Below are 15,793 nucleotides of genomic sequence, written 5' to 3'. Positions count from 1 at the left end.
GGTAGGAGGGTTTTCTTATCTGTATGTTTTGTGAACAATTCAACTTGCAAGCACCCCTCTATTGTTTTTATAGTGATATCCAAGAAATCTACACTTTCGTTGCTAACATTAGCTGGGAATTTGAAGTTCTGATCTCCCATATTCAGGCTGAACAGAAAGTCATCTAACAATTCCCTGGATCCTTTCCAAATGAAGAAGAGGTCATCGATAAAACAATGCCAGTTTCCAATGTTTTCAAAGAAGGGAGAAACATCAATATAAATGTGCTTTTCCTCAAAGGCCCCCACATGAAGGCAGGCCAGACTGGGAGCACACGCGGCTCCCATACTAGTCCCTCTGAGTTGTAAATATAGATCTTCTTCAGACAAAAAGATATTGTTCAAAAGCACCATGGAGACACACCCCACAATAAAATCCTAGATACCTCCCTGGATGTCTGACTGTTCTAAGGTCTTCTTGATGACATCGGTAGTGTCTCTTTGAGGTATGTTTGTATATAGTGCCTCGGTATCGAGGGTCATCATATATTCTAATCCTTCTACTTGGGTTGTCATATGGGCTGAATCGCTTATATAAGATTGTTGATTTTGAACCAACGGTTTGAGAAAGACGTCCGCATATTTACTCAAGGGTTCTAATAATGAGTCTATAGATCACACTATGGGCCTCAGTGGTGGCTCCCTTATATTTTTATGAATTTTAGGGAGCCCATAAAAGGTTGTAATTTTGGGATTTTTGTTCTTCAAAAACTGATACTCCTCTCTGCTTATCCACTCTTTCTCCATCACCTTTTCTAGAAGATTGGACACTTCTTTTTCCAGACCATCCAGTCTACAATTCGGAACCTTTTGCTAAGGTTCCGAAATTGATAATAACCTCATGGTCCTCATCTTGTAATCAATGTTATCAAAAGCAAGCACCGCACCCCCGTTATTTGCTGGTTTTATTGTGATACTCTGGTCTTTAGCTAGGGATTCCGTCGCCTCTTTCTGATTTTTAGGGAGATTATTAGCCTGAAAACATCTCTCATCTAAGATCCTGTTCACCTCTATGCTTACCACAGTTTTGAAAACTCCCAAATTCTTTCCTAATTGAGCAATATTGAGAGTGAATGTAGATTTGGGTCTCACCCCTGAATCAGTTCTGAGGTCCTGTTTAGGCCGCCCTTCAAAAGACCGACTAAGTCTAATTTTTCTTAAAAGTGCCTTAAGATCTTTCTTCTTGGGGGGCGCAAGAGAGCCCGGAGCAAGATGGCCGCATCTTAGTGCAGCTCTGCTGACAGAGACTCCAAGGATCAGATCTGCCCTCCTTACTGTCTGGAGAATATTCTGATATCCTTTTGATGAACACAGCTGCCCTGTGACGCATGGCACCCTCTGCCAGCCTGCGGTTTGAGCGACTGCTGTATTGTGCTGGGCGCAGCGCTTCATCAACTGTGAGGCGGGGCGTCCCCTGAGGCATTGCGGAGCTGTGCCCGGACTGCTCCGGTAGCGGTTGCCCGGCGGAGCTGTGTGTCCCGAGTGCCGGCGGCCTGTGGTGTGGAGGCGGGCTTCCCGCCTTGCGCTCGCCCGGTCCCGCGGGAGTGGCTGCGGTCCCTGGCCATGGGCGGAGGGGCCGCGGTGGTGCTCGGAGGACCCTCCTGGACGGCTCCTAACGGCTGCTGTGCGGCATCGGAGGTGGTGCTGCCCCCCCCAGCCGCCCGCGGTGACTGTTCCTGCCGGCTCCTGCTCGGGGAAGGTGAGGCTGCTGGTCTTCCCGGGCCTTTGCTCGGCCTGCTTCGCTGCCGCCGGGGATTGCTGGGGGTCGTCATGTGGAGGAACGTGATCCTGGGCCTCCCGCACTGCAATCTGTAAGTCTGCCTGCACAGTATCTCCACATTTTATGACTACTGCTCATCTGCGCCCTGTTACCGCCTGCCCACGCATCATTGTTCTCTGGAGTGCCTGAATTTTGGGATCTACTGTGTGGGGGCTACCATCATTGGCGCCATGTGCGGTGTACTGCCTGACTCTGTAACCTACGGCTGCACGGTGTGGCTGCTAACAGCGGGTGGACCTAGGGAGGTGATCCCATTCTCCTCAATGTGTATCATGAGGCCCCCTATGCCTGCATTGCTCTACGGAAAGTGATTAATTGGCGGGCGGCTAAAGCATTGTGCGCCTTCTGTGTGGATACCTGGTGGCTTGGTGGCACGACTTGCGCCTAGAGACTTCTGGTGCTGGCGCCATTACGCTGCTTGCCGCTTCCACTGACCTCACGATACCCCGCTCAGCTACCACAAGGTTGAAATCCCTTTGCTGGCATTGTCCGCCACCGCTATTTTTATCCTACACACGTCTGGTGGCTTTCCTGGTCGGACATGGGGCGCACAGACAAACAGCAAAGCAAACTCACTTTTGAAACCAAAAAGCACCCCAAGTCCCACACGCCTACTAATCCGGACGCCGAGCCCAATCTTGAGCAGGGCTCCGGGGCAAGGCTGGAGCGCATGATGGTGTCCATGCAGCAGGCCTCCATGCTATTGATGCCAAAATTGACAACCTGAATCTGCGCATGGACACAATGGCATCCAAATTGAACAAGCATGGCGCACAGCTGACTGAGGCCAAGCAGCGCATTTCCACAGCTGAGGATCGGGTTGAGGCAGTCAGTACTTCGTGTGCGAGCATGGAAAAGCTCTTGGAGGTTATCAGGGCTAAAAATGAGGACATTGAGACCCGGTCACGACGGAACAATTTACGAATTACTGGCATTTCGGAATCGACCAACACTGGGCCCATGGAGTTGTATGTGGAGAGCTACTTACCTCTCTGTTAGGGGCGGAGCACTTCTCGAAAGTTTTAGTTTAGGTCGCCCGCTGGGTTAAGCTGCCCCTTTCTTTTGCCGACCGTCTAGCAATAATAAAAATTGTAATCCTCCCCCGCTTTTTATATCTATTTTTAAATGTACCGGTCCATCTGTCGCGTCATTTATTTAACTCCCTTCGCTCACTTTTAATTACACTGGCGTGGGGGGGAAAAAACCTTGTCTCAAGTGGGAAAAGCTTGTGCTTCCTTATGAGCTGGGTGGTTTTGCGGCACCTGATTTTCAGTTGTACTATTTGTGTGCACAAGCCCACTTTGCGTATTATTGGCAACATGACCCCGCTTACATTCCCCATGTGGCGGTCGAGGCTGGGGTGGTGCACCCCATACCACTCAAGGCCATGATTGTTAATACTCACACAGTGTTTGAAAAGGGGGAGTTTGATACCGTTCAGACCACGGTTAAGGCATGGCGGGAGTTGGGTAGGTGAGCGCAGAAGCTGCCACTTTATGCACCTGATATGCCCCTGCTTCATCATACATGTCTCTCGGTTACCACTGAGGTGGGCGCTCTGCGGATCCTCAGAGACATGCACTTGGTGACCATGAAAGATGTATACCCCGGGGGGCTGGTTCATTGCCTCCGCATCCTTGGCTGCTGACGGTCCTCTCAATGCTATGCGCCTCTTCACCTACACCAGACTGAGGTCGGCCATGCGCGGGTTGTACCCGCAATTTCCTGCTGAACCACCTACGCTGGAGGAACTGCAATTGTTATACACTACTCCCTCCAGGGTGAAACTGGTCACTAGGCTATATCGGATATCGCAGAGGGAAGCTGCTACCTCCGATGTAGTGGCACTGAATACATGGAATGCTGTTTTGCCGCACGCTTTGACTGAGGAAGAGTGGGTGAGTTGTTGCCGCTTAACTGGGCACTTAACGTCGAACGGGAATCTGCGGATGGTTCACTTTAAATATATCCATCAGCTGTACTATACACCTGCCCAATTGCACAAATATGGTCTGCGCGACTGTGCTGCCTGTAAACGCTGCGGAGCTCCTGAGGCTGATTTTCATCACCTGGCATGGGTTTGTCCCAAGGTGTTTTCATATTGGGGAGATGTTATAAAGATTATACACCTAATGGTTGAGCTTCCTTTGGACTGTACCCCTCAATTATGTCTCCTCGGTCTTATTGCTGATGTCAAGGTCTCATGTAGAAGATTTGTGGCTATTGCGCTGCTGGTGGCCAAACAGAGGGTCTTCATGTGTTGGGAGAGCAGGCTGGCCCCCACTACTAAACTATGGTTGCAGGACTTGACCTACTGTCGAGATCAATTGGTATGTTATGCTGAGGAGCTATCTGCACCATCACGGCCACAGGACATTTGGTCACCCCTCACGACCTACTTACTATCTGTGCCCACCATTTAATTTCCTGTTCTTTCGGATAATGTGATGGATAGGTTCACTGTACCCTTTGTCCATACTCCTCTCCCTTATGCTCCGACAGCAATGCCCGTCCTAGGATTGTATGCATGCTCCTGACTTGCTCCCAAGGGATTTTTTCTCATTGTGTACTGTATAGATGCCCGCCTTGCACTGTGTAGTGTACTTCATTGCAATGTTTGCTTGTTTTTTCTTATTGAGAAATGATCAATAAATAAAAAAATAAAAGAAAATCGCTTGAAATCTATTGATTCCTGTGGTGGGCACAAAACTGAAACCTCTACCTAAAACTTCTTCCTCTGTTCTGTTAAGAACCCTACTGCACAGATTCGCTATCGATGCCTGTTCTATTTTCAATATTTTTGTCTTCTCGTTCGTATATGTTCAAAATGTGGAGGCATCTTGTTCATATCTAAGAGTGCTCTTGGGCATGTGCTGAATGCAGCTTGAGAAGGGTGTGAAGAATGCCACCAAGTAGAGAGTAGACATAAAGGCACGTCTGATGTTAATGTTTTCAAGAAAGTTTTTTATAGTGTAATGTGCAGCCCAATGTGCGTCTTTTTAGAAAATTATACTTTTTTCATCACAATAGTAGTAAATGTGGCTCAATCAGAGTGAGCATATCTACAGGGATACACTACAGGCACTACAGGGTTCTTTACCTAATAGAAACATTAAAGTAACCATGGTTAAAGCTCGGGTGCAAGCTCGCTTCCGAGGATTCTGTGATCCAGATAGCAGTACCTATCAAACGACTATTAGTTTGCTATGTGAGGATAGCAATGTTCGATAAATTGTCCCACTCTGTTAACCAAAGGTTCACAGTCAGATTCCCTCATGCATATGAATTACCAGATGTGGTGTGTACACGACATTACCAAGCACTGATTTGTCAGTGAATGGGGCACACGGCGAGCTGTCATGCACACCGGCAATGCTGCCTTTTCCTCTCCATTTAACCAACAACAACTATACCAAAACTGACTACTCCTTTACAATTAAATTCATTTGTGGCCTTTTTAACCAATAAAGACGGTCACCATTTAATTCCAATTTGCTTGACACAAAAAAGTCATCCTCTTAAATGTTGTACACAAAGAAACACATACAAAAATTGGATCAAACACAGTAATATTACTTTACGCACCCACCAACAAAAAAATCAAATCACTACAGTGGATACAAAAAGGAAATCAGAAACACAATTGGCAAATCATGTAAAACAAGAATAACATTATAAACAATGCCAGTTCTTATTTTGCAAAAGTCCAGAACCGGAGCAAACAGCGATTAACAAAGATAATCAAAAACACAATAGTTTAACTTGCATACTTATTGCTCTGTTTGTAAATGGACAATGCACCTCTAGAAAAACATAACTTCTGAAGTCAATTTACTAGTTTAAGTAGAAGTAAATGACTCTTAATTGTTCCCTGGTACACAGTATTACTCCCTCAGATGGAAAACATTATTTTGAAAATAAAGTAGGTTCACAAATGATGGTCAACGCGTTTCGAACCAACTACATCATCTTTTCAGTGGTTCTCCTCAGGACAAAGAACTGATATCCACTCTATAACAAAACACAAAAAATTACACAACATTCATGCATCAATATCAAACAGCTTAAATAAAATGTGGGTTCTCTTAGCTTATCACCAAAAAAACACCTTTACCTCATTTGATTTGTTATGTTATGTTAAAAGGGACTTGTAAAGTGCTCGTACACCGGTTGGTTTCTTGGCGCTGAGTACTAGGGGGATTTCCGAACCGGAAGCAGTTCAGAATTGCATATCTACTGATCTGACATTCAACCATTCAATAAACAAATTTAAGATATGATCTTGTCCATCCCAAATGCAAAAAATGCCATCAATAAACCGAAACCATTTTTGGATATGATGTGCAAATGGATTGTTGTCATAGATAAACTTCTCCTCAAATTTGACCATGAATAACACGGCCAGCTCTGGGGCAAAGGGACATCCCATCGCTGTCCCTTTGGTTTCCTCTCCATGGGCAGCTTGCTGGTGTGACAGTGTCTCCATGAAAACACATTTGGATGTCTGCCCCAGTAGTCATGGCGGAAGGTCGACTAGTCGCGGTGGAAGGATCTCCTTCTTGGGTCTGAGGTGCTGGTGTTATCGCAGGAGTGCAACAATGGTAGAGTCAGCAGTGGTTGTCTGCATCTTCCCCTCTGCGGTAACCCAATCAGCTTTTTTTATTTAACAGTTGACACTGGCAAGTGAGACACAACCTCTACACAGACTTGCTCAGTCAGGGAGAATGGGGGACCCTGTGCGCTTCACAGGACTTCTCGGCACTCTGCCATATTTCCTCTGTTCCTTCTGGGCTGTTCCTCACAATGGGCTCTGCTGCTGGTCCTCCTCAAAAGGCAGGCAGGCATCTGCCGGACAAGGCTCTCTCCTCTTCCCTCTCATCAGACAGGCAGCTCACAGGGTCACTGCCCAGGGAAATAGTTTCATCCCAGAAGACTTGCAGAAACCAGGCAATGTGCTCTCGCCTACGGGGGGAGTCACTATCAGTGATACTTATCTTGAAACATCGGCTCTTCATGTCGGGCAGTAAAGCAACTTGAGTTACAACGAAGCCGATATGTTTGCGACCCACTTTTCTGTGGTATTTTCAGATCCTGAATGCGTATTCCCTGTCTGGGTTTACTAGTTTCCCTGGTTGAATTTCATTGTCTATTTTCTTCTGCAGCACAAACAAGGACTTTGTGCAGGGTGATTGCTGCTCACAGCAGGTAGTGATGGGCACAGTAAGTGTGAACCTTCTAAAAGGCGGTCCTGACTCCATCCCTCCACCCTTATGTCCAAAGTTACACCCTTCTCGCCTGGATTGCTAACAATGTTGCCCATCTTGTGCCAGGTTAGATAATGGGCAATCGAACATGGATGCAACTGGTAACATGCATACACATGTGTAAACAATAAGGAGCTCTGCTACCTTATATTATAAATACACGTCTCGAAATTCAAACGGGGATGCCAATGCAGGGTTTGGTCATGACACGTGAATGGAATTTTACTCAATGCCCTCTGACAGGAAAAATTGCCTGTTCAGTTGGTGACCTCTAAGAACATGGTACGCTGCCACCATTACTCACTCTACGTAGCCAGGGACACAGACCGTAGTCTTTACCCCACCGACAGTGTGCTTTTCGTGTCCGCCTACCTCCCCTGAGCCAGGCTATGGGTCTTAGGGTCAATTTTGGGCCTAGTCAACATGGTGTGATGTTTGGGTGACATTCGTTCCACAAAGTCCTGAAGTATGCATAAAGCACAAGCCCGAAACCCATCAACCTTTATCTTCCGGGATCAAGACCTAACGAGAAGAACAAACGCAGAATTCAAATGTTTGGATAGACCAATGTCATAGTCACAGTTTGATGCGCTGTAGTCGTTCACCGTATTAGCAGGTCTTTTGTAACTAGACCCTCCTACCTGGAGACGGTTGTTACGTGGTCACTATTAATAAGGGTTTATTGTCCATCATTGCGGATACACTGTCTACCTTGATACTTCTGCTTTTCCTTAACCTTTGTGTTGTTCTAAAAGTACCAGTGACCTTTGTAAGACAAGTTGATAAGCTTTACAATGTTGTCTGTCGGTTGTCGCTTTATACCCTTCTTGTAAAATATGCAGCCAAACTTGAAATAAGTACATTTGTTGTGAGAAGAGCTATTGTTGGCGGTGATTTCTTTTATTGCAGCACAGCAGTGCCTCGATTCTAAATCGAACATTGATTATTCGAATAATATTGATTTTGTTCCAGAGTGTCTTTTGCACCATTAAGGTGATAAATAATACGTTGACCTCATATTTGAGTTGGATCGGTTTATCCTGTTAGAGTTCTGTCCTTCGTCGTCGTTTTCTAGTGAGCGGCCTAGGCTCTAGACGGTCATACGGGCTCTCCCCCTCCTTTTGCTTCGACAGTGTTTGCCTTTAGAGATGCTGATATGGAGTGCGGAGACCTGCAGTTAAGCAGCTCTGAACGAGTGAATGAAATCCATGCCGGTGGTTTGTGCTGGGAACGAGCCTTTGCTGTTTATTTCTACAGTCCAGCCTCCTTCGAGGTGAATACATTGTCAGATCAGGGGACAGAGGCACAGAAAGAGTAGGATTCACCTAGTACTAAACAGTTTAAGTCTGATGAACGCAGAACTACTTTTTCCATAGGTTGTTACTTGGCCAAGTTACATTCTGGTGAATAGTCCATGAGAGTGGACACAGTGTACCCCCCCCCCCCAGAGGCAATGTCTATGTGGAAATCAAACTCTTGTGTCATCGGTAGGCTTAGGGTGAGATTTATTCACCACTCCCCCAACTGCACCAGGAACGTAACTGCTGGGAACACTCCTGGCAACGCATCAACAACACTCCTGGCAACGCATCAACAACAGTCCTGGCAACGCATCAACAACACTCCTGGCAACGCATCAACAACACTCCTGGCAACGCATCAACAACACTCCTGGCAACGCATCAACAACACTCCTGGCAACGCATCAACAACACTCCTGGCAACGCATCAACAACACTCCTGGCAACGCATCAACAACAGTCCTGGCAATGCATCAACAACACCCCTGGCAACGCATCAACAACACTCCTGGCAACGCATCAACAACACTCCTGGCAACACATCAACAACACTCCAGGAGCCACAGGAATGAATCTTTAGTTAAAGATGCATCACCACAGTCTGGGCCCATTTTTAAAAGCACAGTTTTACTTACAACTTTAGGATGGTTGTAAATACCCCCGATCTTGGATATAAATGGGGGAGAGGCATACATTTACTTAGTGATTCCCGAAGCGCACTATTTCACATATTGTAGGTAAGGGTTAAACACAGAGTCTCCTGGTTGCACAGTTTCCTAGTGCTGTAAACCACACGTGGGGTGGTGGAGATTGTGAGGGAGCAGCCGAGGGACTACAATCCCAGGATAAGGACCTGTATAGAGGCCCTGTCGAGAAGTAACATTTGGTGTTTATTTCCAGCATATTTAGGTAAATTTGTAAAGCCGGGATTAGATGTTATATCTAGTGGCGGTGTGCGCGCACACACCAGTGAATTGCCCACCTCATTAAGGGTTGCGTCAAGGGTTATTTTTTACAGCGTTTGCTAGATGTATTGAGCATATTTATAAGTGCCTGTCCACCAATATTTTCATGTAAGAAGGTTGAGACCTTTTCTTTTAGTCGTGAAGCAAAAGCTGCTTGTTGTAGGGGACTACCGCCCCCACAACCAGTCCATGACACTACTAACTAGAGTAGTCAGTTTCCAGTAACGTGTCCCTGAACACCTACTAGCTCTTCCTTCTATGTTTGTGTTCTCAGCCCCTCCTTCTCCCTTCGGACCCACCAAGGATGTTTGGTCTGTGTGTAAAGGCGCTTTCGTGTACTGGATTCATGTGAGGTACAGAGCCCATTTCAGGTGTCTCCCTTGTATCTACGTGGCCTCTAAAGTTGTGTGTTGTTCCAAAACGTTAGTGACAATCTGCATCCTCTCCTCTCACTGCATGCCCCGCCGCTGCTTTTTAGAGTCACTCCTCGTACTGAAATTCTTTGTAAAGCAGATGACCCTTGTTGGGGACGATTATAATCTCTCTGACACTCCTTGGTACGTAATTTACCATACCTGGCCCAAAAAAAACTGACTGCATGATTTACTATATGGTAATACTTCCTTGAAATATTCCTAATTTTGCCCATGCTTCAGTCCATATGAAACTAGTCTTTGCCCTCCCACCCTCTTGTCCACACAGTACCCTGGATCCCGCCAGCCATTACATGCTCACCTGTCAAGAGAACGTACAGACAGAATAGAACTTTTCCTACTGGTGGACACTGAACACTTTCTGTTAGTAACTCTACTGCGTGCAATCCCATTGGTGCCTGGTCTGTGTTATTGCCTTGTTTGCGTAAGATTCTCCTTGTGCCTGGCCTTTGTTATTGCATTGTTTGCGTCAGATTCTCCTAGTGCCTGGCCTGTTTTATTGCATTTTTTGCGTCATGTTTTTCTAGTACCCGGTCTGTGTTATTGCATTGTATGCGCTGCTCTTGGTATGTTATTATTCTAATAGTTGCAGCTTTTCTAACAAACATGGTACCTTTTATTCCAATCAGGTGCATCTGACTGCAAGGACACTGCACTCTCCCTGCAGTAGCAATCTACCTCCTATTTATGTAGCCACAGACCGCACAGCATGTCTGCCAGAGATGTCGTAGGGTCAGAAACAGTGCATAGGTAAGTAGCTATGATGGAAAACAAACTGTTGAGTAAGATTTTAAACGAAGAAGCTGCTGTGATAGACGGCAAAACATCCATGTTGAAACATCAGCAGTAGGACAATGGTACATGGAATGATTTATTTGCACTTCTGTGCAGTGCGTGTCACTTATTGTTCTTTTCTTCCACTCTCATGAGATGGTTTTACACGGCAACTCTCAGCTCACTGAGTGTGGAGCTTCCTCGAATCTCAGAGACGGGCCGTTCCAAAGATGGTAACAGAGAAGGTTGATAGATCTGAGTCTAGATGCTGGCAGGTGGACTCGTGATCCCTGAGGGGGTGTAGTTGGTCTGTGTGTTGCCACGGCTGTCCAGGGGGTGAAAGAAAATGTCAGCAATTTGTGGAAGGCTCTCTTTTGGGTAAGAACCACCCAGCTTCATGCAATACGGACTTGAGGGTTTGTGTCTGCGCAGGATGAGTTACATTCTGATAGAAAATGGAGGACCTTGTCCAAAGGGGATTGATGTTACCAAGGATTTACATCTTCAGTTACGACAGATAGAGAAAGCCCATGTACCTCGAGGGTCTTGAAAAGCTTCTTGCACTCTGCTGGTGCAGGCAGGATGTTTATTCTCTAGTTGGCATTTGTCAGGGGATGTTCAGATACTGTGTTTGAATTAGACCTTGGAGCAGCACTTGTAGCGTTGACTTCTGGAGTCTCGTAGTGTGTGCTGGATGCGGTAGAACTGTCTTAATGTTCTACAGAGCTCAGAATATCCAGACTCTCCTTCATCTCAGAGCTCCAGTTCTTGGCTTGTCCAGTTTAGCTGCAATAAAGAAGATGACCTAGACCAGTTATACCTCTCCTGACCTTTGAACTGATCATTGAGGAAAGAAGCCCTTGCCTGGAAGGAAGATCTGCACAAGGCACAGCTGACAGAAGTCCTGCCTGGAAGGAAGATCTGCACAAGGCGCAGCTGACAGAAGCCCCTGTCTGGAAGGAAGATCTGCACAGAGCACAGCTGACAGAAGTCCTGCCTGGAAGCAAGATCTGCACAAAATGCAGCTGACAGACGCCCTGCCTGGAAGGAAGATCTGCACAAGGCACCGCTGACAGAAGTCCTGCCTGGAAGGAAGATCTGCACAAGATGCAGCTGACAGAAGTCCTGCCTGGAAGGAAGATCTGCACAAGGCGCAGCTGACAGAAGTCCTGCCTGGAAGGAAGATCTGCACAAAATGCAGCTGACAGACGCCCTGCCTGGAAGGAAGATCTGCACAAGGCACCGCTGACAGAAGTCCTGTCTGGAAGGAAGATCTGCACGAGGCACCGCTAACAGAAGTCCTGTCTGGAAGGAAGATCTGCACAAGGCACCGCTAACAGAAGTCCTGTCTGGAAGGAAGATCTGCACAGAGCACAGCTGACAGACGTTTGTGTGCATTCCCATGTAGAGTGCTCCTGCGCTGCGTCGTCACCGCCAATGTCTCCACATATGCTGGGCAGCTCTGCCTCATCACTCCGCTAGCCCCCTCCCCGTCGGTGCGGCAGCCACCATTCCTGGTGCTGCAGGGCCCCCTCAGGCCACCAGTGCAACGTGGGGGTCTCAGGAACTCCACGGGTAGATTATTCTCTCCGGGGTCATCCACACCTTCGCAACCACCAAGGTCCCGTTATTGTCGCCGCGCTCAATACTTCAGAGCCGCCGGCAGCGCCATCTTAGTTGCTCCTCGGACAATCGCGCTGCCTTCGTCGATCTCCGGTCGGTTAGGGCTCTCAGCCTTCAATCGCCATCGGCAGGTGCTCTCCTCAATAATAGGCACCATCGTGGGTGCTCAGAGGATCAAGTGCTGGTCCCAAAGCAGGATAAAATTCGAGGTGGAGCTTCAGGCTCACACGTCTTCTCCCATCGGGTCCGTGGCCACGCCATCAGCGCATAGCACTGCTGCACATTACTTCACACCATGGTGGCCTGCCAAGGGTGGTGCATGGGCTTTCCCGTCCAACCACCCAAGGTTTCTCACACTAAACCCAATTTACCAAATACAGTAGATTGGGTTTAGCGAGAGAAAACTGCACCCTTTTAAACTAGACGCGAGGAAGAAGAAATGCTTTCATTTCGTCTTCCTTTTCTGGCTTTGCATGCGTGCTGCACTGTGCAACACGCATACAAAGTGGGAAAAGCTTTCCCTCGTGTCTAGGCATAGTATTTTGTACAGGAAGGGTGTCCTTCCTTTTCAAAACCGATGCTGGACTCACAAACACACACACCCTAGCGCTCTGGTGCTGAGGTGTGTGCATGGCGCAGGGCCGCTGTAATTAGGGCCGGCGCAAGGGAAAGGGAAGGCGAGAGCCATATCTGTGAAAATATGGTGCTCTCCTGCTCCCTCCCTGTCGCTCAACGCATCGCAGCCTCTGGGGTGGGGGGACTGCGCTGCAGTACGTGGAGATTTGGTAAATGTCCACTGAAATGTCTTTTAAAACCATTTAAACATTGTGAATTCTCATTCCATTATGTTTCAATTTAGTAATTTTTAAATATCTTTATATCCAACAGAAAACAAGCCTTGAATGTATGAAATGACCATCAATAACGAAGCGAATGCTGTAAATCTTCAATAATAGCAGAAATAATGAGCTACAGTATTCAGGAAACATCAGCGCCGTCGACGACAGAGGAACCTGCACACAAACTGACAGATCCCGGAAGAAGCATCGAGGGCGGTTCAGTGATTGTAAGAGGCTGAGCTGTGCACCTCCACGCCACAAGACGAAGAAATGACCTTAGGAAAATTAAGGCAACAACAATAACAAACCGCCTCCTGTATAAACAAGTATCCAACACCAGCTTTGATCATGGGATCGGCATGATGTGATTACCGCAGTGCTCTGTTTTATAATATGATGACAAGCCATCATTCCGTGCTCTAGGTGAATTGTAAACTCTTTCTGGCCAAAGCACAGTAACCAGAGAAAAGCACAACAGAGCGAAGCAAGACAATTGACGGATAAAGGAAAGAGGAGTTCTTCTATCTACAATACAACAGACTGTCCCAATTTGCACCGGCCAGAAGGAAGATACATCTTTACCCGCAAGCGTGCATAGCCATAATCCAATCTAAAGGCACAATCGCCTACAAAGACACCTTCTACGTATTAGGAGTGTGGCAAATGTTTGGTGGCTATTGCATTTTATTGTTAAAGCAGAAATCAAACGTGCAAAATACGGCACACAAATAAAGTGTGTGAAAAAAACACGAGTGCTTTATCAGCCATGTTGGCCCATCAGAAAAAGCAGTCGTGTGATGTAGACACATTCAAGTGCAGTGAATGTGTACAGAGCTTTAGTCAGTTATCAGACCTACAAAGACATCAGTGAACACACACTGGGGAAAAGCCATTCAAGTGCAGTGAATATGCAAAGTGCTTTAGTCAGTTATCAAACCTTCAAAGTCATCAGCGAACACACACAGGGGAAAAACCATTCAAGTGCAGTGAATGTGCAAAGTGCTTTAGTCAGTTATCACACCTACTAAGACACCAGCGAACACACACAGGAGAAAAGCCATACCATTGCTGTGAATGTGGGAAGAGCTTTAGTCGACTATTAGAGCTACAAAGACATCAGCGAACACACATGGGGGAAAAGCCATACCATTGCAGTGAATGTGCAAAGTGCTTTAGTCACTTATTAAGCCTTCAAAGTCATCAGCGAACACACATGGGGGAAAAACCATTCAAGTGCACTGAATGTGCAAAGTGCTTTAGAGAGTTATCACACCTTCAAACTCATCAGCGAACACACACAGGAGACAAACCATTTAAATGCAGTGAATGTGTGAAGAGCTTTAGTCGATTATCAGACCTACAAAGTCATCAGCGAACACACACAGGGGAAAAACCCTATCATTGTAGAGAATGTGACAATAGTTTTCGCTTCTATTCAGCATTAAGGTATCATCAGCAAACTCACACAGGAGAAAAACCATTCAAGTGCAATGAATGTGCAAAGTGCTTTAGTCAGTTATCACACCTTCAAAGTCATCAGCGAACACACACGGGGGAAAAACCATTCAAGTGCAGTGAATGTGCAAAGTGCTTTAGTCGCCTGTCAAACCTAAAAACACACCAGCGAACACACACAGGGGAAAAACTATTCAAGTGCAGTGAATGTGTAAAAAGTTTTAGTCACCTGTCAAACCTACAAACACATCAGCGAACACACACAGGGGAAAAACCATTCAAGTGCAGTGAATGTGCAAAGTGCTTTAGTCAGTTATCAAACCTTCAAAGACATAAACGAACACACACAGGAGAAAAACCATTTAAGTGCAGTGAATGTGCATGGTGCTTTAGTCATTTATCAAGCCTTCAAAGTCATCAGAGAACACACACGGGGGAAAAACCTTATCATTGTAGTGAATGTAACAGTAGTTTTTGCGACTCTTCAGTATTTAGGTATCATCAGCGAACTCACACAGGAGAAAAACCATTTAAGTGCAATGAATGTGTAAAGAGCTTTAGTCAATTATTAGACCTGCAAAGACATCAGCGAACACACACAGGGGAAAAACCATTCAAGTGCAGTGAATGTGCAAAGTGCTTTAGTCAGTTATCACACCTTCAAAGTCATCATCGAACACACACGGGGGAAAAACCATTCAAGTGCAGTGAATGTACAAAGTGCTTTAGTGAGTTATCAAGCCTTCAAAAACATCAGCGAACACACACAGGAGAAAAGCCATTCAAGTGCAGTGAATGTGTGAAGAGCTTTGGTAGGTTATCAGACATACAAATTCATCAGCGAACACACACAGGAGAAAAACCCTATCATTGTGCACACAAGTGAGGCACCATTTTTACCGGGAGACCCGGGGGAACGCTGGGAGGTGGGAAATTTGTGTGAGCCCGGTGATGCCACAACTTTCCCACACAAAAATGTGTGAAAAAAGTGATTTTTTCAGCTAAAATTGAGGTTTGCAGGGGATTCTGGGTAAGGAAACGTTGGGGGATCCATGCAAGCCATACCTCCCTGGAAGCCTCCGAGTGTCTAGTTTTCAGAAATGTATGGGTTTGGTAGGTTTCCCTTGATGGCCGCCGTGCACCGGGCCAAAAACCCAAGTGACCCCCTTGCAAAACCAGGTGGTTTTGAGATAGGCAATTTTGATGTTACCTCACTACGTTTTGCGCCATTTCCTGTCGCGGGCACTAGGCCAACACACACAAGTGAGGTACCATTTTTCTCGTAAGACTTTGGGGAATGCGGGGTAGGTGGAAATTTGT

General features: G+C 46.5%; 1 protein-coding gene across 1 annotated transcript; it reads left to right on the top strand.

Moving 5' to 3' along the window:
• The first annotated feature begins 14,081 nt into the window (after window positions 1-14,081).
• On the top strand, window positions 14,082-15,359 carry LOC146839217 (uncharacterized). The gene is made up of 2 exons (XM_085600020.1): window positions 14,082-14,382; window positions 14,458-15,359. Exons 1-2 carry the CDS (start codon window positions 14,148-14,150, stop codon window positions 15,357-15,359), a joined length of 1,137 nt encoding a protein of 378 aa, XP_085456146.1. The 5' UTR covers window positions 14,082-14,147.
• Window positions 15,360-15,793: the final 434 nt, after the last annotated feature.

This window comes from Triturus cristatus, chromosome 4_2, assembly GCF_964204655.1.
Source record: "Triturus cristatus chromosome 4_2, aTriCri1.1, whole genome shotgun sequence".
Classification (NCBI taxonomy): domain Eukaryota; kingdom Metazoa; phylum Chordata; class Amphibia; order Caudata; family Salamandridae; genus Triturus; species Triturus cristatus.
Note: the sequence above shows the minus strand (reverse complement) of the source record. Positions and strands in the feature narration are given on the sequence as shown.